At 39.1% G+C, this 23,956-nt stretch overlaps 1 protein-coding gene and 1 pseudogene across 3 annotated transcripts; one reads left to right on the plus strand and one right to left on the minus strand.

The window, feature by feature from the left end:
- Nucleotides 1-1,297: 1,297 nt before the first annotated feature.
- On the plus strand, nt 1,298-23,005 carry cacng6b (calcium voltage-gated channel auxiliary subunit gamma 6b). 3 transcript variants are annotated; one of them, XM_088328011.1, is made up of 6 exons: nt 1,300-1,386; nt 7,156-7,243; nt 9,184-9,587; nt 17,704-17,778; nt 20,993-21,130; nt 21,197-23,005. In XM_088328011.1, exons 3-6 carry the CDS (start codon nt 9,239-9,241, stop codon nt 21,415-21,417), a joined length of 783 nt encoding a protein of 260 aa, XP_088184137.1. In that variant the 5' UTR covers nt 1,300-1,386; nt 7,156-7,243; nt 9,184-9,238; the 3' UTR covers nt 21,418-23,005. The 3 variants fall into 3 exon arrangements, with proteins under 3 accessions (XP_088184136.1, XP_088184137.1, XP_088184138.1); XM_088328012.1 differs by having other exon boundaries at nt 1,318-1,386; nt 7,152-7,243; XM_088328010.1 differs by lacking the exon at nt 7,156-7,243 and having other exon boundaries at nt 1,298-1,386.
- On the minus strand, nt 16,166-16,328 carry LOC148372274 (U2 spliceosomal RNA; annotated as a pseudogene).
- Nucleotides 23,006-23,956: the final 951 nt, after the last annotated feature.

Raw genomic sequence — 23,956 nt, forward strand, 5'->3', positions numbered from 1 at the left:
ATATTTTTGGAGCATGCTCACACTCATACGCCTTGCGTCATGTATGACTTTTGTACGTGCAATTGCAGCATGCGGGCATGATACGGAATTCGGATTAGGAACTTCGACGGTGGTCCAACATTTTTTTTAAAGAAAAGTGTGCAGCCCCCCTCCCCATTTTCCACTCAGTTTGCGATACTGCCATGCAATGTTCCCTGTAATTTTCCAGGGGTCTAAGCGTTCACACAAAGTCGGTGAGCAACGCTTGAAACAACAGTGAGCAACGGCAATCCCAAGTGTGGCAACTAAATCATTATCAAACATGTCCAAAACTTGACATCACGTTACATTTTGCCGAGTTTCCGGCAATGCAAAATTTGTTTTCACTTTTGGATGAATTGACTTATGTATTATTGCAAAGGTTGTACAGCCTACAAACGTCATTTGTTTTTACAACAATTTTTTCACAAGATTTTCTTTTTTTTTTTTTCCTGGTATCTTTTGTCGCATAATACTAACATTTTTGGGGGCTTATTTAGTCAGTTACCCGATACACAACTGTATTTAATCACATTTTTTAGTGGAAGTACAATGTTGGCAACAACTTTGACTTGTTATTATTGGAAATTATTTGAATGCAATACAATACTTTTCCCTGTTTTTTTTTAACTTATTTTTTTATTCCTTTAAAAAATCTCATTGTGTTTATTTTGTCCTAACTGTTACTTTTTTCTTTTTGTTCTCTATTTACTTTTTTCCCTTTGTTTCTTTCTTTTCGTTGTTTCTGGCTTTTTTCTAAAAAAAATTCCTTCTTTTTTCCCTTCATTTTGTTTCCTTTTTCTCAGCTTTTCACTACTTTTTATTTTATGTATTTTTTTCTTTTTGTTCTATTTTCCCCCCTTTCTTTGAGTCATTTTGTGCACAATTTTACACAATATTTGGTCGTGTAGGGATTAAAGAAGCAAAAACAACCTGAAGAGCCGTTTGGGACCCGAAAGAGCCGGTTCTCTTTAGTGAGCCGAGCCGAAGAAGCCGGTTCTCGAAAAAAAACGGACTTTACTCAACTTCGTTCTCCTTTGACATTGGCTTCAAAATACCGCTTTAGAAAAGAGCGTCAGGGAAATTCGTGTACTTTTACCTTCATGCGCTGTAACTTTGACTTAATTCGCTTCTTAATTAGCAATTTTGAGCCCTGATTTTTGTGAGCTGTCTAGATTTTCGTGTGCGCTGAGAATGTGCAGGCAGTGCGCGATTGCGCACGCGCGCAGTTTAGAGGAAACATTGCTGCCATGTATCCCCTCCTACTATTCACCCCCCGCCCCCATCAATTTACTGACACCCCCATGTGCGCTCATTCTCGCTTGAGATTTTCAAGCGTCTTCTTCTCAACTCGGCACCGAACAACAGGTCAGAATTCCGTTATTTACTTACACAATAGCACATATAGAGTCAGGTTTTCAAAAAATATGAACCCCCAAAATGAAAAACTTAATATGGTGAAATTGGGTGAAAAACGACATTTTAGCATAACGCGAGTTCGCTTGCTAGCTAACAAGTTAGCTCACCAAACACATAGTTGGAAACAATCAAGATTTTGTTCATTTTCAAAGTTGAAAATCTTCCAATCGAAGACTAATAAATCAGAAATCAGACATAGATAAAAAAAAAAAAAAACTTAATTTGGGTTTTGACAGAGTTTACTAACGAAATTTATAGTATAACTCGAGCAAGACTTTTGGATTACTCCAATACCAAATATGCTAATAAAAGACAAAAGAAACTAAATATGAATAAAATGACTACATTTTGTGCAGGCTTGGGGAGTAACGGAATACATGGAACGGCAAAAATGATGTTGGCAAGCTGTTTGGATTTATTTTCATTTTGTTTCTGTCGCATTTTATGTTAGTTTTGCCGATAATCAAAGAGATCAAAACCAGGAGAGAAAGCTTACCACGTGTTGTGAGTCATCATTTCTCTTGTCTTTTATTAGCATATTCGGTATTGGAGTAATCCAAAAGTAATTGAAAGTAATCCAGTTAAAGTAACCCTACCCAACCCTGCTTGGTAGCAAGTTAGCTAGGTCAACACATATGAAATAATTACTCCGATTTTGTTCGCTTGTCATTTCAAAGTTGGAAATATTACATTTAAAGAAATAGAAATCATAACCATCCAGGGTTCCAGTGGATCCTTGAAAAGCTGGGTTTTGATAGCCTTTTTGCAAATGACCACCAGATGTCGCTTTATTGTGTATACAACCTAAGAGGAGTGCTACAATTCAGAAGGTAGAAGACCAACTTTGGATATTCTTAATTAGCGAGATGGTCTGCTACCTGCTAGTTAAGACAATTTTGCTATTTTACATTTTTTTTCTTATTCTATTTGAGAAACAAGAAAAACATCTTGACAGGAAAAAATCACTATCAAGGTTTCTTCATTTACCTCATGTTGAGTTTTTCCTTGCCCTCATGTGGGTTTTAGATCAAGGGATAGTGTAATAATAGTCTGTAGTTTGCAATAATTTGTGGTATGTGCAGCCCTTTGAGACTCCTTGTGATAAAGGGCTATATAAATAAACATGATTTGAATTCATTATTCCCAAAAATATAATATGTTTAATCACATTTTCAAAAGTCATAAATATGTGAACACGGTAATAGGAATTATATTTGTTTGAACTATTAAGATTTCGTGACATTTATCAATCGTCTTTTTTAATAATTCACCCATTTACTTTAGTGTCAACATTGCATGACCACAATATCGGAACTGTCAAAATGGCGATGTGGTTTCATTCGGGCCTTTCAGTGCAGAATCATGTCTTAAGTCTACTGACAAAATGTACAGCTTTGGAAAGAGGCTTTTACTTTGGTCCATACCCGGAAAGTGTACATTTCATGAGAAATGCCTGTCAGACCATCATTTTTCACCTTGGTTAAAAGGTGTGCCAGGTAATGTGTATGAGGCATGATATATTGTGTGAGAGAAATTTGTTTTTAGAGTTGTTTGTTTCAGTTGTTGTTTTTTTCGGGGACTTTGTCTTAAATTTCATTTCAAAAGGCATGAAAATAGTCATAAAAGTCTTAAATTTAACATGCCTTTAGCTGTAGGAACCCTGTTGTCAAAATTGTAATTAATAACTGTTTGTTACAGAGGTTATTCTACAGTATTCTAGCATAATTCGGGCAAGTTTAGTAGCTTTCAAATCATCTAGCTAAACACAAAGAAAGATGATTAGTCAAATTTTGTTTGTGTTTTCTAAGTAGGGGACATTGCTATTTAATGAATATAAATATAAAATTATTGAAAACAGTTCATTGGTTTCTTTTCAAATAGACAAATTAACATAACTGGAGCGAGCTTAAGAGCTACAAAGTTACCAATACAAACATTTTAAAATTGAAACATGAACGCAACAAAAATCAATCAGAAGTCCATCCATCAATCCATTATCTGCACCGCTTATCCTAAGTAGTGTCGCGGGGGTGCTGGAACCCATCTCAGGAATCATCGGGCAGTGGGCAGGGGACACTCTGAGCTGCTTGCCAGGCTGTCGCAGGGCAAACAGAGACGGACAACTCACTCTCTCATTCGTACCTAGGGACAATTTGGACCGGCCAATTTACATGACATGCACGTTTGTGGAATGTGGGAGGAAACCAGAGTGCAAGCACAGGGAGAACATGCAAACTCCGCACAGGAAGACTGGTAGCTGGATTTGAACCCATGACCTCAGAACTGTGCCAAGATCGTGCTAACCACTCATCCGGCATGCTGCCTAAATCAAGAGTCATCGAAAAAGTGTTAAAAAAAAAAAGCTTTTTAAATTTGGCGGAAGTAAATTTCCCCAAATAATTTGAATATCGCAAATCTCTAGCAAGTGACTTATCTGACTAACCGTCTTTCTATGTGTTTAGCTAGCTAACTTTATAAAAAGCTTGTTTAAGTTTTGCAACATTCAGTTATCTGTTTGAAAAACAACTTCCATTATTTTGACGATTTGTGGTTTATTTTCCTTCCACCAGAATATTTACAACTTTAAAAACACAAACACCAACATCTAACTAATCAACTTACTAGATTACAAGCTAGCTGGAGTTATCCAATATGATTTATCTATTTAATTTTTTTTTTCAATTCTGAATGTTTTCAGGGTTTATTTTCAATGAAATGGTAGGTTTCCTACTTTGAAAGCACAAACGAGAAAAGATGACACCTTGCTATGTGTTTAGTTAGCTAACTGTATTTTATGTAGGCAGGCAAAAAAGCTTTAATGGTCATTTAATATTCTCGGTTAACATGATTGGCTAAAAGGAAACAGTAGGAAACATAGTCCAAAATTGATGGACAAAGAAAGCTTTATTTACACGGAGCAGCTAACATTAAAAATAGCGGCCGGCTGTATTCTGCGAACCAGTGGCTAACATGGGTGGCTGCAGTTGGAAACAGTAGAAAAAAGGCTTATACCGAAGGACAAAGCAGGCTTTATTTACACGGAGCAGCTAACAATAACAATAGCAAACTAGCAGCCAAGTGGCTATATCTGTATATGCGATCTGTAAAGCCAAAATTCTTACTCTGCCGTATCTCATTACAAGAACCGCCACGCAATGACGTAAACGTAATGTGGTCACCGTTCTTCCTAATGAATAGGCTAATCTTGCCCATGAGGCCCTTTGGCTGTATTAAAAGCTCCCGATCAAGTCGTCAGACAACTCGGGGTCAATTAGCGCTGACCACATTCCAGTTAAGGCTTGAATTATCACCTGCCAGCAAGGGTCAGCTGTCACCTTGTTGAAAATCTCACACAGGGACCCCAATGCCTCCCTCTCACACACATTGACACACACGTGTATATATAATATATATATATATACTCACTGGACACTTTATTGGGTACATCTCTCCAACACTTAATTTCTAAACAGCCAATCACATGGCAACGACTCAGTGCATTTAGGCATGTAGACATGGTTAAAACAAGCTCCTGCATTAGTATGGGGAAGAAAGGTGATTTGAGTGACTTTGAACGTGGCGTGGTTGTTGGTGCCAGAAGGGCTAGTCTGAGTATTTTAGTAACTGCTGATCGACTGGAGTTTTCACACACAACCATCTTTAGGGTATACTAAGAATGGTCTGGAACACAAAAAATATCCATTGAGCGGCAGTTCTGTATGCAGAAAACGCCTTGTTGATGCTAGAGGTCCGAGGAGAACTGGCTGTAGCTGATAGAAAGGCAACAGTAAATCAAATAACCACCCGTTATAACCAAATTAGGCAGAAGAGCATCTCTGAACGAACAGTATTTCGAACTTTAAAGGAGATGGGCTACAGCCGCAGAAGACCACGCCGGGTGCCACTCCTTTCAGCTAAGAACCAAAAACAGAGGCTACAATTTGCACAAGCTCAATGAATTTGGACGATAGAAGATTGGAAAAACGTTTTTTGGTCTGATGAGTCTCAATTTTTTCTGCAACATTCGGATTGTAAGGTCAGAATTTGGCGTCGACAACATAAACACATGGATCCAGCCTGCCTTTTATCAACTGTCCAGGCTGGTGGTGGTGGTGTAATGGTGTGGGGAATATTTTCTTGGCACTCTTTGGCCCCACGGTACCAATTAAGCATTGTTGCAACGCCACAGTTTATGAGTATTTTTGCTGACCATGTCCATCCGTTTATGACCACAATGTACCAACTTCTAAGGCCTACTTTCAGCAGGATTATGCGCCATGTCATAAAGCTGGAATCATCTCAGACTGGTTTCTTGAACATGACAATGAGTTCACTGTACTCAAATGGCCACCAGTCACCAGTTCGTTTCATGAGCGGCAGCTGACAAAACTGAGCAAACTGTGTGATGCCATCATGTCATTATGGACCAAAGACTTTGAGGAATACTTACAGAACCTTTTTTAATTTATGCCACAAAGAATTAAAGTAGTTCTGAAGGTAAAAGGTGGTCCAACCTGTTACTAGCACGGTACCTATTAAAGTGGTCAGTGAGTGTAAATTTGCGATATACATAGGGAAAATTCTCGATAAGCCCCGGATCTCATATGTGGGAGTATTTGCGGCATGGCGTTATCCCCTCAGATCAGACAGGATCCGCATTCTCGTTGGCCCGGGACGACTCGGGGTTCTGTGGCCAAACAATAAAAAAAGGGGGGGTTTGTTTTTACGTAGACGCCAAGTTTTATTGTGTTTTTTTACAGTGTGTTGGTTAGCATGTGGAGGGTAAGACAACATCATTTTCTACACTTCCATGTTTGTTTTATTCCGTGTGAAAAACTAGCCTCAACTTCTACTTTGAAAACTAGCTTCTTCTTTCATGCCCAAAACAATCACCATCTTCAACATCCCTGTAAGCTACCTGAGTCTTCTTCAAGGTGAAAAATTATCTCTGACTTCTCCTTTTCAGAACTATCTTCATCTTCTATGTCAAATTAAGCCAAAATCTATGCCAGTAAACTAGCGTCATCTTCCATGTCGAAAACTATAAACTAGTGTCTTCAATAATAGTAATAATAATTAGCGTCATCAACTTCCATGCCAATACAGTTGCTTCAGCTTATTCTATGTAGAAAACTAGCATCGACTTCTGCGTCAAAAAGTAGTTTTTTCTTCTATGCCTATAAATGTTCTATGACAAAACTGGCTTCTTTTATGCTCATGATAAGCACTGTCATCTTCTATGCCACAACAAACTAAACATATGCCAATAAACTAGAAAATTATTCTATGTAGAAAACTAGCGTTGACTGCTTCGTTAAAAACTAGTTTGTCTTATCCCAATAAACAAGGGTCATCCTCTTTTCTGTAGAAAAGTAGCATCGAATATTCCTCCAAAAACTAGTTTACGTTTCTATATCCTTGATTAGCGGTGTCATCTTCTTCTAAGTAGAAAACTAGCATTGACTACTCCAAGGAAAACTCGCTTTTTCTTTTATGCCCACAATTAGTGTTAGCGTCTTCTATGCCAAATCAAGCTAAGTCTTTGCCAATTAACTAGCATTATCTTCTTCAATGTAGAAAAGTAGTATTATCTACTACATTGAAAACTTGTTTCTTCTTTTACTTGAAAGATTAGCATCATCATCTTATATGCCAATAAACTTCCTTCATCTTCTCCTTTGTAAAAAAACTCACATCAACTCCTTCGTCGAAAGCTAGCTGCTTCTATGTCCAGAGCAAGCTTCCTCTTCAACTTTGCTGAGTCTTCTTCTATGTGAAAAATAATCATCAACTTCTACTTTGAAAGGTAACTCATATTTCTCTGCCCACAATTAGCGTCTTCATCTTCTATGCTAATAAAGTAACGTAATCTTCGTTAAGAAATAGGATTGACAAGTAAGTGGAAAACCATCTTCTTGTTCTATGCCCATCATTAGTGTCGTCATCTTCTATTCCAAAACAAGCTTAATCCATGCCAATAAACCACCATCGACTACTACGTTGAAAACTGGCTTCTTCCTCTACACTTATAATTAGCGACATCTTCAATTTCACTGAAATCCTACGCCAATCTAATGTAATCTTCTATGTAAAAATTCCATGTAAAAATACAAACTAACCCTCTATGTAAAAAACAGCATTAACTACTATGTCAAAAACTAGCTTCTTCTATGCCCAAAACAAGCATCATTTTGCATTTCTTTGAAAACAAGCATCAACTTCAATGTCTTAAATTAGACTTAAATTAGATTTTTCTATGCCCATGATTAGCATTGTCATATTAAATCCAAATAAACTTGTGGAGCACGGCGGCGCAGTGGTTAGCGCTTGTGCGGCACAGTTCATGTCATGGGAACCTGTCGTGGGTTCAAATCCAGCTCCAGACTTCCTGTGCGGAGTTTGTATGTTCTCCCCGTGCTTGCGTGGGTTTCCTCCGGGCACTCCGGTTTCCTCCCACGTTCCAAAAACATGCATTTCAGGTGAATTGGCCGGTCCAAATTGTCCCTAGGTGTGAATGAGTGAATGAGTTGTCTGTCCCTGTGTGCCCTGCGATTGGCTGGCAACCAATTCAGGGTGTCCCCTGCCCACTGCCCGGAGATGGCTGGGATGGGCTCCAGCCCCCCCGCGACCCTAATGAGGATAAGCGGTACGGCTGATGAGATGAGATGAGATAAACTTGTGCCTTTTTCTATGTAGTCAAGGCATGTTTATTTGTGACACCCTTAATCACAAGGAGTCTCAAAGGGCTGCACAGACCACAGATGATTGCAAACTACAGACTATTATTACACCATACCCCAAACTAAAACCTACATTAGGGCAAAGTAGAAAACAAGCATTGACTACTATGTCAAAAACCTTCTTTCCTATGTCTAAAACTAGAGCTGTTTTCTAATCAGAAACTAGTCTTATCTTTTTTTACGTGGGAAACTAGCAGTAACTTGGTCATGAAATATAGTGGCATCTTCATCTACGCTGAGAACTAGCTTTGATTTCTAGCATACACAGTACAGTGGAGCCTATACCATATAAAAATTATGACTGAATGCCAGGGTCTCAAACTTGTAAAACAACCCCCCCCCCCAACTTTTGGTTAATTGGTTGATAGGTTAATATGAGTGTTTTTATATTCTGAGCAAGGAGGGAGGCGTTGGGGGGACTGCCTCAGCGCACAGGAACAGCTTAAGAGAGATTGCATTACGGAAGACAAAAAGGGCATATTAAAAATGAGTCAAAGCAGGAAATTAATCCTTATTTGGACTTATTTATATTAATGGTTCCATTAATGGCTTGTGAATAGTCTGTCACCGACAGAAGAATCTGAATCAGTCCCTCAAAGCTTATCACTTTGTGTTCCTAAATGCCAATATTCAGAGACTTATTATATTACTGTTTTTGTTATACTGTACACATTTTAAGATGTATTTTTGGTTGTTTTTCAGAGGTTCTGTGTTGTTTCAGTCACCGTTGGTTAGGGGCATCAAAAAATTCCATGGTAAACATTGCAGTACTTCTACTTTGAAAACTTTCATTCCCAGAATTAGCGTTGTCATGCCAAAACTACCTAGATCCATGCCTAAAAACTAGCATAATCTTTTTAAATGCCCCAAAAAAGCCTTGTCTTCTTAGTCTTGATAACAAGATAATATAATTTTGAGCTTCTAGAGCTTTCTAACAATAAAATTGTGTATCTCAAAATTAACACTTTTGGTCTTTGTTGTTTTCCAACTCCTCCTTTTAATAAAGCTCCAAGATTGCGTCCCTGCTAGCAAGCGCTCCCTCTCGAACCCGTCCGACCGAGATGTGGAGCAACTTCCTGGTATCACAGGACGACGAGCCCCGCCTGGGGCCAGGCGGCGGATTGGCTGCCCTGAAGGGAGGGCGGACCCAGAGGCGGAGCCAAAAGATGAGCGACAGCCAGGACGGCAAGATCAAGCTAGCCTTCCTGGTGTGCGCAGTGGGCATCACCCTAACCGTGCTAGGCGTGTGCACCGAGTTTTGGGTGGAGTTGGCGCAACCCAAAGACTTTGGCGGAAACCATACGTGCCAGTTGGCGCATTACGGACTGTGGAAGGCCTGTGTGCGGACCCTGTGGGTGGCTGACGTTGACCCCGAAAGGGCCAGTTGTGGCCCCGCTCAACTACGGGGAGGTGAGGCTAAGATGCCACTGTTGATTGAAAGCTTTAATGTGGTTCTGGCGTCCACAAACTACTTCCTTTACGTTTTCAAATTTTATTATCAATATCAATTGAGCCTTACTGTAAATCAGGGGTCTCTAATGTCGGGCCTGGTAGGTCACCTGAGTAGCCCGCAAACAGGTTCTGAAAATGACTCACCAGCGATAAGTGTTTTCTAACTGGCATGACGTTTTAGTGGTTGCCTTATCCTATATTAATTCGTTTATCGCATTTGATGGGGACCAGAACCCCCCTACGATATGTGAAAATCCATGAAGTAGCGCCTGATTTACATGTATCATTCCAGCCCCTTCTTGCAGCAATAGTTGACCAGGGCTAATGATCATGGTCACAATGGTATTGTTCCTTTTAGGCAGGAACGAATAGAAAGAAAGCCGCCACGAATGATACAAATATACTTTATCGATAGTCAACAGGGGAGTATGGATCGTGGCCAAAACAGTGCAGTAATTTTTACCGCAAAGAATGGAAAAAAGAGCCACCACTCATGACCCAAGTTTGATCTCTCAGCCACTGATTTCAGCAATAGTCGACTGGAGATAATAGATTGTGGCCAAAACAGTGCAATTGTTTTAGGGGGGCTACAATGGTACGTTTCAGTGGCCCTAACCAGAAAAACAATGCACTTTGCCATGCCCTGCTCTCACTAATAGTCCCCCGGGGATAATGAGTCGTGGCCGCAATTGCATTCATTTCTATGGCTAAACCGAGCTTAATCTTGTATGCTAGAAAAAAACACTTTCCTTTCATACACAACTAGCATTATTTTCTACTAAACGGAAACTCCAAAACTCAAAGTATTTTACACTCGTATAGATATGAGTCTGAAAAAAAGTAATCTGTAATGAGCATCCGTATCTGCACTAGCATAGAAAATAACGTGTACGTTGTGAAATGGCGCCGATACCAACCCTAGCACTGCATGATACATTTCCACGAAAAAAAAAAAAATAAATCAGTTTGCCCTTTGACTTAAGCTTTTAATAGCAACGCGACGTTTTACAAGGGATACAGATCGTCCGTGTACCCGCCTTGAAAACAACTCTGAACGCTGAAATGAGCACCGACGCCGTGCTTGTATAACATGAGCCGCATCCACCGCTTATAGACATGGAAAATAAACGCAAGGTTGTCATAGCGATGCTCCTATAAAGCTGTCTGTAAACCTACATGAAATATTTGAAAGTTATCGGAGTTATTAGAGAATATTCTGAGCTTAAAAGTGAAAGTCCAAAACCGGATACAAAATGTGAGCGCTGGTCGTACACTCGTACATGTTACTAGGTCAAATTTAATGCAGCTATATGTGCGTCGTCATTCAATTGCTAAAGAGGAACGACACTGCAAAATTATTAAGAAAATATTGCTTTTATGGCTTATTCTGTTATGTAACTTGCAAATAGTTTTACTTGCAAGCCTTCATTTTAACAGCAGAAGATATTGCTTTTTATGTTTAGACAATTTTTAGTCACAAGGCCCCCTGACACTTAGATAAGGTTTTCCTTTTTACGTATGTTTTTCTCAGGTTTTTAATTTTATTTGCACATCCTCGTTCCATCCATCCATCCGTTATCTGCACCGCCTATCCTCAGTAGGGTCGCGGGGGTGCTGGAGCCCATCCCAGTTATCTTCGGGCAGTGAGCAGGGGACACCCTGAACTGGTTGCCAGCCAGTCATGCAGCCTCGTCCTCGTTCCAATGGCATGTAATTATTATGGCGGAAAAATAAGCTTTTTCTGGCTTATTTTGTTGTGTTTTTAACGGACAACAATTTTAGTCGCACACCCTCAATCCACCAGCAGAAAATATTCAATGCTTATTTTATCTTTTTATTAGGGCTGGGAAAAATGTCGCGTTAACGATTTGCGTTATGATTTTTTAAATATATTAATGTAACAATTAAAATTCTGCCCGGGGCACACTCTAGGATGTCAAGCCGCGCTGCTCTAACAAACGAAGAAGAGTCACTTCCCTTTTCTGAGGCTAATGTAGCGTAGCAAAAGACACACTTTTAGGCAGAGAGTTTTTGCTTTAAAACATTGCCCGATGGAAATATTGACAAGGCGAAAGTGATATATATGCTTTAAAAGCTAAATTTACTCACATTCGGAGCACTTCTTTCCTGGTGTATCACTCGAAAGCCAAGCACCCTGCTGCGGTGTTAGAGTCGGACAGCGGACCTCCACAAACAACCTTGGATCAGTTTGGTTCAAGAGGAGGACATACTACAATGTTTACATAAAGAACTTCAATATTTTGTTTCTGGATAATTTGTCTTTAACACCACAAACTTTACGCACTTTTCCTTTACTTGGCATGCATGTTTTGTTTGAATATTTCTGACAGCTTTACAGCAAATTTACAGTTCAACAGTGTTGACATAAAGTACTTGAATATATTAACATTACAGTCTGTATGCACGTTAACTGCACTTGGTATATACCATTTGGCATCATAAATGTAATCTTATTTTTCTATTCATATTTTTCTCATATTTATTGCCATTTGTAAAATCTGGATTTTTTTTTTTAACTTTTTATTTCTCACACCAATTTTGACAGAGGTTTGATTCCTCCATCATACATCAACACAAAATATATACACTTGACACACTCATAAATAACAGAAGAAACAACAAAGAAGAAAAAAAATACTATTAATAGAAAGGAAGAATAAATGTTCATACAATACATCCATACAAAAAGAAATATATATATATATATATATATATATATATATACATGCATATATATAAAATAATAAATCAAAATATACACCCAAAAAAAAAAAAAAAAAAAAAAACAACAACAACGGACATAATAAATAGGGGGAGGTGTTTAGACATCAAGTAAAATTTGTGTGATAGGCTTCCATCTTTTCTCAAATTGGTCAAGTTTCAGTTGAAGTCTTGCAGTGATTTTTTCCATAATGTACATTTGCTTTAATTTGTCTCTCCATTGTTTTATGTCAGGAGGTTGTGGTTTCAGCCAGGACACTGTGATCATTTTCTTTGCTACCAGAAGCATTACCCTTAGTATATATTTCTGTTGACCAGATAGTAATTCTTCTGGCAAAATTCCTATTACGTAAGCCTTTGGGTCCAACCGCAACTCCCAGCCCGTGATTAATTTTATTTCTCTCTGGATACTTCTCCAAAAATTTAATATTACAGGGCAATTCCAGAAAATATGCGTAAAGTCTCCGACCCCCCCCCACAGTTACGCCAACATAGATTTGAGGTATTTTTATATTTTGAAGTGATAGAGGGTGTATAGAAGAATCGCATTTTTACTTTCCATTCAAACTCCCTCCATGTCGGGCTGTTGGTTATTTTGTGTCCCTCTTTCAATGTTTTTTCCCATTCGTTGTCTTTTATCGCTACATTAGTTTCTTGTTCCCATTTTTCCTTAACTGCCATGTCCTCATTACTGAGATCCATTCTCAGGGCTTTATATAGTTTTGATATAACCCCCTTTATTGATTGTCCTTTTGTATACGATATTAATAATTCCTCTACCTTAGTTGGCTCCTTACATATTTTCCCCCATTCCTCGTGTTTCTGGAGGTAATGCCTTAGTTGCAAATATTTGTAAAAATCATTTCTGGGTAGGTCAAACTCTTGTTGGAGTTGTTCGAATGATTTCATTGCCTGTGCTTCCAATACTTGGGTAATCAACATCAGTCCTTTTTGGGCCCATTTTTGAAACCCTACCTCCATACCCCCAGGTTTAAAGTCTGGATTTTTCGCTATTTTGGTAGCCCTATTCACAGATCTTGATATTTTTAATTTTTTTTGTATAGTTGACCAAGTTTTAATAGTTCCCTTAATCCATTCATTCTGGATTTTTAATTTCTTCCACCTCGTGACTGATATGTATGGTAACGATTCCACCAGCATATTTGGACAAGAGCGTTGCTCCATGTCCACCCATATCGCATCTTTGTCTGTTGTAATCCACAAGATGAGTGCTTTAATTTGAGCTGCCCAATAGTAATATTTAATATTGGGTAGGTCTAGGCCCCCCTTTTCTTTAGGAGCTAACAGGGTTTTGTATTTTATTCTAGGTTTCTTGTTTTGCCAAAGGAATTTTGCTATTAACTTATTTAACATTTTAGTAAAATCTGGATTTAATACATTAATCGCGATAAATCGTGATCAATTTATTTCAAAACTGAGATTAATTAGTTCATTTATTTCAATCGATTCCCAACCCTAGTTTTTATTGCTTTGATTGGCTTATTTTATTCAGGTTGTTAACTTTCGACAATTTCATTTGCATGTCCTCGTTCCAATTGCAGATATTGCTTTTTTATGCCTTATTTTGTCATGTTTTTGACAAGATCATTTCACTCGAATGCCCCCAAGCTATCAATGGAAAATGTAGGTTTTTACGGCCTATTTTGTCCAGTTTCTAACTTGAGACAATTTTAGTCACATGCCCTTGTGCCACTAGTAGAAACGATTGTATTTTATGGTTTATTTTGTTGTTTATAACTTGTGTCAATTGAAGTCGTGCGCCCTCGAAACACCAGCACAAAATATAGCTCTTTGTTGCTTATTTTTTTTTTATGTTTTAACACGCAAGTTTAGTCGCAAGCCCTCGTGCCATTGGGGGAAACTATTGCTTTTTTGGGCTTATTTTGACAATTTTATCTGCAGTTCCTTGTTTCAACGGCACATTTTTTTTTTTTGCCTTATTTTGTCATCTTTTTAACTTGAGATCATTTAAGTCGAACGCTCTTAAGCCCCTGACAGACGATATAGCTTCTTATGAGTTATTTTGTTGTTTTTAAGTTGCAACGATTTATGTTGCATACTCTTGTGTCAGCAGCGTAAAACATTGTTATTTAAGGCTTACTTAGTTATGTTTTTAACTTGACACTCATTTTTACCCTCATGTCACTAGCAGATGGCTGGCCTTGTTGGTTTGGCGGCAGAAAAGCAACAGTTTTGTGAGCTGATTGCAATATGTGTCTGAGTGAGCAAGAGCGCAAATAAGCTAATGAGTATCTTTCATGTGTGTATTGAGGATGCAGGAGGGGGGCATTGTGCATGTGCGTGTCACACTCAGTAGGTGCAAGTTGTCACTATGTGCCTGGGAAGCCGCTCGGAATCTGTCTACTTCAAGGTATTTGTCTAAATATAGTGGAAAGCCAATGAGGTAGTGGGACAGCAAGGGACCAAGGGAGAACAGGTCTGATGCAGTATTAACAACTCCCCATGTTGCCCCCGTCCTTCGCTTCCGTCAACCTCCGCCTCTTCCATCTGTGGCTTGCTTCTTACTTCTGCAGCGCCTCCTCCCATCTGCGCTTCTCCTTTTTGGAGCCATCTCCAACTTTCTCTTTCCGTTTTTTGATACTTCGTAAGATTTTTTTTCAGGTTATACGTGTGGTCAAGAATATACAATGTCAGTAGTTTTACGGAGGGAATAATTTCATTGAAATAAACTCCGGAGAGAGAAGTTAAATGAAAAACAATATAATGTAATTATTATTTTTGACTCCTTATGTGATGGGTAACAAAATAATATGGTTACTTAAAAAACATCGAAACCAGTCGGAAACATTTGTTGGCCTGGAGAGGGATGGGTGCCACCAGGCTGCACTTGCCCAAGACACACCACAGGAAATGGTCTATCTATGACCCTAGTGGATAATGGATCCAACCAACCAACCATACATATACAGTAAACCCCTGGGATATGAAAATAATCTGTGAGGTGGGGATCGCAAATTGCTCTAGATTATAGTCAATCATAAATCAATTAAAAAAAATGTTTTTGGTGCCAACTTAGTCCCGGTTGTCCCTTTGTGTGTCTACAATAAAAATAGTACTACTGAAATACTACAAAACTAATAATCAAATGTATTCCTTAGACAGGGACCTAATATATAATTTTGCTTTAATTTAAAAAAATACTACTACAATAATACTAAGTTACATGTACTACTACAAAAATATTACAACCAAAATACCACAAAAATATTACAACCGTTTCAAATATATTAAAGAAATACTGCAAAAATACTACTATTGAATACTTAAAAAATATTTTACAGAAATCCACTACAGTATTCAGTAATATTATGATAAAAAATACTACTACAGATATATTACGACAGAATTACAACAAAAATACAACTATAGTAAAACTACAGAAATTCTACTGATATACAACACAAATCCTTTGGACATACCGTAAATTCCGGACTATAGAGCGCACCTGATCATAAGCCGCACTTACCATATTTTAAGAGGTAAACCGATTTTGTACATACACAAGCCGCACTGTATATAAGCCGCATCCGCCCACATTTAAACATGTAACACAAACACAAAATTAACCCAAACCCGACTTCAAGTCCCGCGATTGAAAGTATATGTGGGGGGGAGGGATTTTTTAAGGGTTATTGTTCTATTATCCGTTATTGGTCAGTTCATAATACGCTACAAAGCCAAGGAGCCGGGACTCTTACTCTCAGCCAAATGGCCAAGCTAAGGTCCTAGCCTTAAAGCCTTGCTGCGATCATTGCGAATGCACCGTTCCCGGAGGTACTGCAATACCGGGCCGATGCGTGGAGTGGACAGAGCAAGCTCTTATTCCATCTCCGGATTGCAAAAATCAATCGAAATAACTGAGCATAATGTATTCAGTCCTGACCTGACCATCACATGCCGACTCATTGAAACTATATTTTTTTGGTTTGAACAAATTTATTGACACTAATAACAGAAAACAATCATGACAATCTCAACAGCAATTAAGTACATTCACAATATTATAATTCAATATGACGTTTTTAACAGCAAACACAATGTGAGGTTTGAACAACCCTTCTCGAAAATCTTAATAGCAATCACGCATATTCACAATTTCATTATGTCCTTCATTAAAGTCCACAGTCCAAAAATCACAGCCGGCAAAATGAACGGAAAATGATACCGGTACTTAAGGTTTGATGCAGACCTGCAGAGTCCGGGTCCCGTTAAAGGTAATCCAAGAAAAAAAGTGTATACTTCCAAAAGTAAGGGTGGGAAAAATATATCAGATGAACATATTTACTGACGCAACTTTTTCTCTAACCAACTTTTTACCCCTTCTTCTTTCCTTGTCTGTCCCTCACCTTTAGCGGTCCCCACTTAAACTCAGCACCCTGCGTTTGTTTCGCCCCTCATTTTTCGTTCACACTTGCAAAACATATCAGAATAAGTGTCTAAAATTAATACAAATAAATACATTACAAAAATATACAGTTGCAAATACATATTATACATGGGTTACACATATTTACAAAGAAAGACGGTACACCGAGAGAGTTTTCAAAGCTTTAATAATAATAATATAGCTTTGACAGGGCAGTTAATGGTAGCAACACTCGAGCGCCGCTGGCGGCCGTTAGAAAAATTACATAAATTGGCCGCATGACTGAATAAGTTGCAGGTTTGAAAGTTAAGGAAAAAAGTAGCGGCTTATAGTCCGGAATTTACGGTACTACAAAAAAATGACAGAAATTCTACTATGGTATTACTGCAAAAAAAGTACACTGTACTTCGGAAATACCATAAAAATAAAAGTACCGTAATACTAGAAAATATTACAGAAATTCTAGCAAAATCTTACTGCAGACAACTATACTAAAACAAAATACAACTACTGTAATACTAAAACGGCAACTAATCTATTTTAAAACAAATATGAAGAAATATTACATGTTAATGTCTGCATGTGTATTTATTCATAAGTGGAAAAATTGGAGAGATGGCAATGATCTATCTAACCAATTTTTCAACCCAATGCTGCCCGCCACTCCAAATAGTTGCCCACCTATATAGCTATATTGCTGTAAATTATCTGTGAAAATGTCTGAAGTACAGTAATGCAACATAAGTACCTCTTATTACACTTGGCAGTACCATATGTGCAGTCTTGAAGCGCCTCAACACTAGGCTAGCTAAAAATAGCACCGACGCCTGGAAGGACAATAGTGTGCGCATGGATGCATGGAAAGCACATGTGCACGCATGCATGTACTGTACGTTGCATTCAAACTTTCCGTTCCGCCTCCAGAATCCAACTGCACCTACTTCAAAATTTTCACCTCGGGGGAAAACGCCGTTGTCTTTAAGAAGACCACCAACAAGAGTAAGTCCAAACACAAATACATTTATGTTTTGATTTTGAAAATGGGGTCATTTTCCGTGAGGTAGGTGGCAGTAAGTGGGGCAGGCGACACGGGCACAGTTTCATGCTGGAGGCGCACCTGTACGCTTTCACCTGCCAAGAAAATCCCTCTCAAGTTGCGCCAAATGGGCGGCACACTACGGTGCGGTTTGCATCAAGCCAAAAACAGAGAATCGAGCCTCTCGGCTGATGAGCCGCACACTAACAGGTCCTAGGTTCGACCGTTTCAACATTTGAATGGGCCATAAATCTTGGGATATGTGGCACGTGGGTAAAAGGGGTGTTATTCTCGCCTTGGATAGATAGATAGATAGATAGATACTTTATTCATCCCCGTAGGGAAATTCACACTTCCAGCAGTCTACCCTGATGTTTATTAACAGATGAACATGATGCCCTAGGGGTGCTTGTAGCGAAGTGGATGACGTCACGCCAGTCCAAAAATTCGACATCCCTGCGGCAGATGGAAAACTTTTCTTTGTGAAAATCCAGGGATACACCACCTCGTGTTAGCAAGTCCGCCTCCTCTCCGATTCTCCCCGGCTTTCGTGTCTCTGTTTAGCGGCGTTGAAGCCGGATTGCTCCGGGTAGCTCCGGGTGGCTACACGTTAGTGTCCGGAATGCTAAACGTGAGCCACGTTTCCGCAAAACACAGCAACTGCGCTCCCTGTGCGCTTCGATGTTTTCCACCAGCACTCGATGATCTTATTTGGTCGTGAGTTCGCATTTACCATGATTACGGATGGTACCGAAGACTTATAACGCCGCTAGCCGCTTCGCTAGCTCCGGCTTTTCCTCCACGATGGGCCCCTTCATCACGCCGGCACGAGAAATCTTCAGGGCAAGGAGTTGAAATTCCTTGAATACACGCATTTCTTGTGCGTTAAAACCCATGTCCATAGGATAGAAGTAATCCATAGTGTAGTTGTCAAAACGGGAAGAAAAAACACCGAAGATAGGAGCAGACAATAAAACAACAGGGCAGCTGCTGGAAAAGGCAGTAGTGAGACTTTCTGGGTTTAACTCCCTGGTGAGCTCCCCTGAAGCTCATGGATACTCATTGATCGAATTTTGAAACCTTCTGTCACAGAACACCACTGCAAAAATTAAGGGCCATAAAGCTTAAAATGTGTGGCCTGTTGGTCCAGGAGGTATGATTCTCCTATTGGGTATTAGAGGTCCCTGAGTTCAAACAGACCACTTCCACTTTAAGTGATGTTGGGAATTAAATCTCAAAATGTACCATTTACCAAATTGTTCGAATGAGTTATCCGACTCCATTAACCAAACACAACCTACATTCACCCAACAATTTATGCGCGCTCGTTTCTTGGCGGAAAAGATGAACTGGAAAGCCAACATTTCCACACGGGGGCAGATTTAATTTCATTAACAATTTAACTAAGTGTACTCCATCGAAAACGGCCGAATTGGTGTCGTTGGAGTCTCTGGGAAGCCCTCTTCTCAAGTCCTTTAGCTCTCTCCTATTGGCCATCTTCTCCCCGCACAATGGTCTGCCGGCTCCTCCCATGGGCGTGGGGGAGCTTTTGACATCGCGGAACTTTCTTCTTTTTTTTCTCAGAATCAAGTGCAATTACACCTCCACTACACAATTGGAGCAGTGGCGCTCTCTTGGCTGTGTGTTTTGTTTACATTTTGCCTCAGTATAGCACAGAGTAAGAGCATTGAGTATGAGGTCTTCACACGATGTGGAGTGGACCCTCAATTGACAGCATGAAAGAATACTTAACACAGACAGGCGGACGGAGACAGTGAAGAGAAAAACAAACGTTTTCTCCCGATCCCGAATGCTAAGACGAGGAAGTTGAGGCTTGACTGTGAACATTGAGGGAAGACGAGCAAAGAGCGGACTGATTGCTATGTTAAAAATGTTGGCAGCGGACAGCACAAAGCCAAATCGATTAAGCTGTCACTTAAAGACATTACACCCCAATTAAGTTGGACTTTTATATATTTTGGACTGTGTTGGTCTAGGAGTGTGATTCTTGCTTCGGGTTTGAAAGGGCCTTGGTTCAACTCCCGAATGAGCCCTACCTTATGTTTTGGACGTGCACCGATTAAGTTCTGAATCCCCCTGTCCTGTTCTATTGCTTAGGCCCGAGAATGGCTGCTTTTGGTATCAAAAGAGAGAGGAGGATGCTGCTGTGTTTTACCTATGCACTGACTTGTTTGACATTTGCACAGACATCAAACTTTGCATTAATGTGATTTTATTGACTTGAAATAATCAAAAAGAGACTGTATTATTTTTCTAAATGCACGCTAATTTTATTGGCACTCTTTTGGTTGTCCAGATAAGGGGCACATTATGCGGGTTATTTTCATCTAATCGTGCACCCAATGACAGGAGTTCAAATCTTGATCAGTGCATATCCAGATCACATAAAGGGATTCATCCGGGAGTTGAACCTGAGACCTCTCGCTCCCCAAGTTAAAATTATACCCTTTGGCCAGTGATTCTCAAATGAAGCAGTACAGCAAGTGCTGCAATAACAAAAACTATCCCTCTGTCCAATGACGGTTGCTAGACGTAAAATTTAAGTTTCGCACCCTAAGCAAGAGTCATACCCCTCGGCCAACAAGACACATATCATATTATATATATATCCCCTTTTTCATCCAATGGTGGACCCTATCACAGGAGGTCAAAAAGCTCTATATGCCCATGACTGAAAGATGGGCTCATTAAGGAGTTAAGCATAGTACATCTCACATGCAAAGCAAGAATCATAGCCCTAGACCAACAAGACGTTTGAGATATCATTGATGACCCCCTTTTACATTCAATGGTGGACCTTATGACACCAAGACACAAAACCTGATCCGTGCATGTCTTAAACTTAATGAGGAGCTCAAGACCCAAGATCTCTCACACCTTACGTGAGAATCACACCCTGGACCAAGGAGCCACAGTTTGCAAGAACTACGGCTCCTTATTTGTACTATGACAGCCCTTGTGACAGGAGGCTCTTAAAAACTTTATCGGAAAAAGTGTGCATAACTACTAAAGCGGGGCTCATTCGAGAGTTGAACCCGGGACCTCTCGCATACGAAGCATGAAAAATACCCCAAGAACACCAAGCCAGCTTTTGTAATATTTATATCCCCCTTAGTCTGATTCTGTTGTATGGTCTTCCCTTTTCCCATGTCCTAGATTTGAGCCTAGCGACGTCCATTTTAGCTCTCCTCAGCCTAACTTTGATGGTGACGGGCTCCATCTGCATCGTCATGACGCTCAGCAAAGGCGTGTCCTTCTTCTTGAAGCCCGCCTCTTTCTGCTTCGTCCTATCAGGTGCAACCTCACTCCTACCTTTAGCCGATCGGTAAGAGTTTTGATTCGAAACCCCGCCCCCTGCAGGTGTCCTGGTCTTGGTATCGGTGCTGACTTTCCACCGATCGGTGCTGGCCCTGCTCGCTAGCGACCACTCGGTCCCGTTGCATCATGGGATGTCGTGGTCGGCGGCCTGCGTGGGCTCGGCGGGAGCCGTCCTCATTTTCGGGGGCTTCCTGTTTCTCGCCCTTTCGCTTCCTGTCGGATCCTGGAGGAAATGTTTGCCTCACCAGAACAGCGCCACCTAGTGGGATGTTGTCCACATGAAAATATCTTCTCTATTTTAGCATAACTAGCATACAGTGCCTTGTGATCATATTGGCTTCTCAATAACTTTTTGACATATTGCCATATTTGAAGCTTCTAACCTGTAAATAAAAACTATTTTAATATTTTCTAGTAATCAACAACACCTGAGACAGAATTGGGAAAATGATTCAAATGTATTCAATGTTTTATCTTGCGCTTACAAAAAAAAAAAGAAAAGTAGGCTCTGCAAACATGATGGCCCCATTTTAAGTTAATGTTTATACAACCTCTTTTTGCTGCAATCACAGTGTTTTCAGGTATGTCTCTACTGGTTTTGCACTTCTTGAGACAAATATTTGCCCATTCTACCTTACAAAACGGCTCAAGTTCCTTAAGGTTTGATGGTGATTGTTTTTTTGCACTGCATTTTCCAGCTCTTTCCACAAATTCAAATAATATTGAAGTCTGGGCTTTGGCTTCGCTATTCTAACATCCGTCTATGGTTTTAATTTTGTTTTACGTTTCGAGTTGTCCTGTTGGAAGGCAAACATGTGCCCCGTTCTCAGGTCTTTTGCAGATTTCAAAAGATTTTATGAAAGAATCGCCCTGCATTTGGTTCAATCCATCTTCCTATATACCCAAATGATCTTTCCAGTTCCTGCTGAAGAAAATCAAACTCAGAACTCTATGCTGCCATCACCATGTTTGACAGTAGCGATTGTGTTTCCAGGGTGATGTGCAGTGTTACTTTTGCGCCAAGCGTAACGTTTTGCATTCAGCTCAAAAAAATAATGTTGGTCTCATCTGACCAGAGAACTTTGTTCAACGTGTTTCGCGTCAGCCGCGTGGCTTCTAGCAAATGCCAAATTGGCTTATTCTTGCCACTTTTCCATAAAGGGCAGGTTTATACAGAGTACGAGTATTCATTCAATGTGATCATCAGCCCCTCTTGATTCCATCTCTGATTAGTTTTCTCCTTGTATAGAGGGACGGCCAGGTCGTTTTATGCTCCCTCCATTTCGTTTTTCTTTCTCGCACAAGTGCTACGGGAAATGTGTAAATGATGCAACATCTTCTTGTATCCCATTCCCGCTTCTGGAGTCAATTGGCTGGGCTGAGAGAACAGGGGGCCAATGTTTTTGCAACACCTACTTTTCTATCGTTTTTGTTGTCAATATAATGTAAAATAATTGAATTATTTAGTTCTACTTTACAATTCTGTCCTATAAGTTGTTTATTCTTGGAAAATATTTTCAGTTTTTTAGCTTTAGGCTTGAAATCAATACATTTGCCAGGCACTGTAGCTTAGCATTCACAAGAATCATTACCTCATTGTATTTCTACCATTTCTACCTGGTGCGCCAATGTATTTTTTATGCATTTTTAAAAAGTTTATTTTGGGTGTTATAAAACTGGGAAAGATTTTGTACATCTGAAAAATGTATAATCTCTTTATAAGCTTCATAAATGTACATAGATAACTGCCAAAAATGGATACTATTGTTTTCTTCAAGGTCTTTTGTTTAGATACAGAAAATAAAAAAGGGGAAAAAAACTACATACCTAAAAAGCCCCCTCTCTCCTTGTTTTACTGTACTGTTTTCATTTTTTTGTATTTATTGTCTGGTTTTATTTCTGTGACTCCAAAGGTGCTCTGAAATCAAATGTAATAATCGTATTATTTTATTTTTTCTAATGCAAAAAAGACCATCACAAATTTGTTTTATTTTCTTTTAAAAATGGCTACTTCAGTGGTATATGTTAAAAGGCTCCACAAATTCATTACAGTGCAAATTAAAACTATGCAAAAAGGTAAAAAGAAAAGGCAAAAATAAATAATTACACAAAAAGGCAAACAAATACTACTTTCGTTTTAAATAGGAATATAACAAGCTGGTGGTAACCATTTAAACCTGTTGAACTAAATATTAAACAGTTAAAAATAAAACAAACAAAAAAGCTTTTCTTAAATTGTCCACTTTGTGTGGTATTCAATTTGAATGTATCTTCAACTAAATATGAGAACTGAAGGAAAAAACAAAGTTAACTCCAATATAGTGAAAGATAGGAAATAAAACATAAAATAACAAATAAAAGTTAAAACAAATGCATGTTGAACTTTTGCTTGAGTAATTCTTTTAAATCTTACACCCTTGATGGCCTCCATTACAAGCCAATTAAAAAAGAAAAACGTAAAAAAATGCCCTTAAAAAGTTCAGTAAAATGTTATTGATATACTTTTAATCTGCGGCCCTCCTTGGCCTCAATTAGGTCTCTTGAAATAAATCCAAGTCTGTAACAAATAAGAAAAAATGTAAAATAAACGTTTATCTAAAGATGTGCTTTAAAGGGTTCATTTTTCTAATCTTACACCCTCCTTGGCCTTTGTTTAAAGGTTTCTCAGAATAAAGGAAAAAAAAACACTAGTAACTTGCAAAAAAAAAAAGCACAAGACTAGCTTTAATTTTTTTGAGTCTTACACCCTTGTTTGTCCCGTTTAAAAATCTAAAATAAATACAAGCCAGTTAAACAACAAAA

The sequence above is a fragment of the Urocampus carinirostris genome, chromosome 2 (genome assembly GCF_059441175.1).
Source record: "Urocampus carinirostris isolate Australia breed hairy pipefish chromosome 2, RoL_Ucar_1.0, whole genome shotgun sequence".
NCBI classification, from domain to species: Eukaryota; Metazoa; Chordata; class Actinopteri; order Syngnathiformes; family Syngnathidae; genus Urocampus; species Urocampus carinirostris.

What these genes read in the sequence shown, in the direction of transcription:
- cacng6b (XM_088328010.1), top strand. Translation starts at nt 9,239, where the DNA reads ATGTGGAGCAACTTCCTGGTATCACAGGACGACGAGCCCCGCCTGGGG. An exon ending in CCCCGCTCAACTACGGGGAG is followed by an intron (nt 9,588 to 17,703) that starts GTGAGGCTAAGA and finishes TTCCGCCTCCAG; the next exon opens with AATCCAACTGCACCTACTTC. An exon ending in TTTCTGCTTCGTCCTATCAG is followed by an intron (nt 21,131 to 21,196) that starts GTGCAACCTCAC and finishes CGCCCCCTGCAG; the next exon opens with GTGTCCTGGTCTTGGTATCG.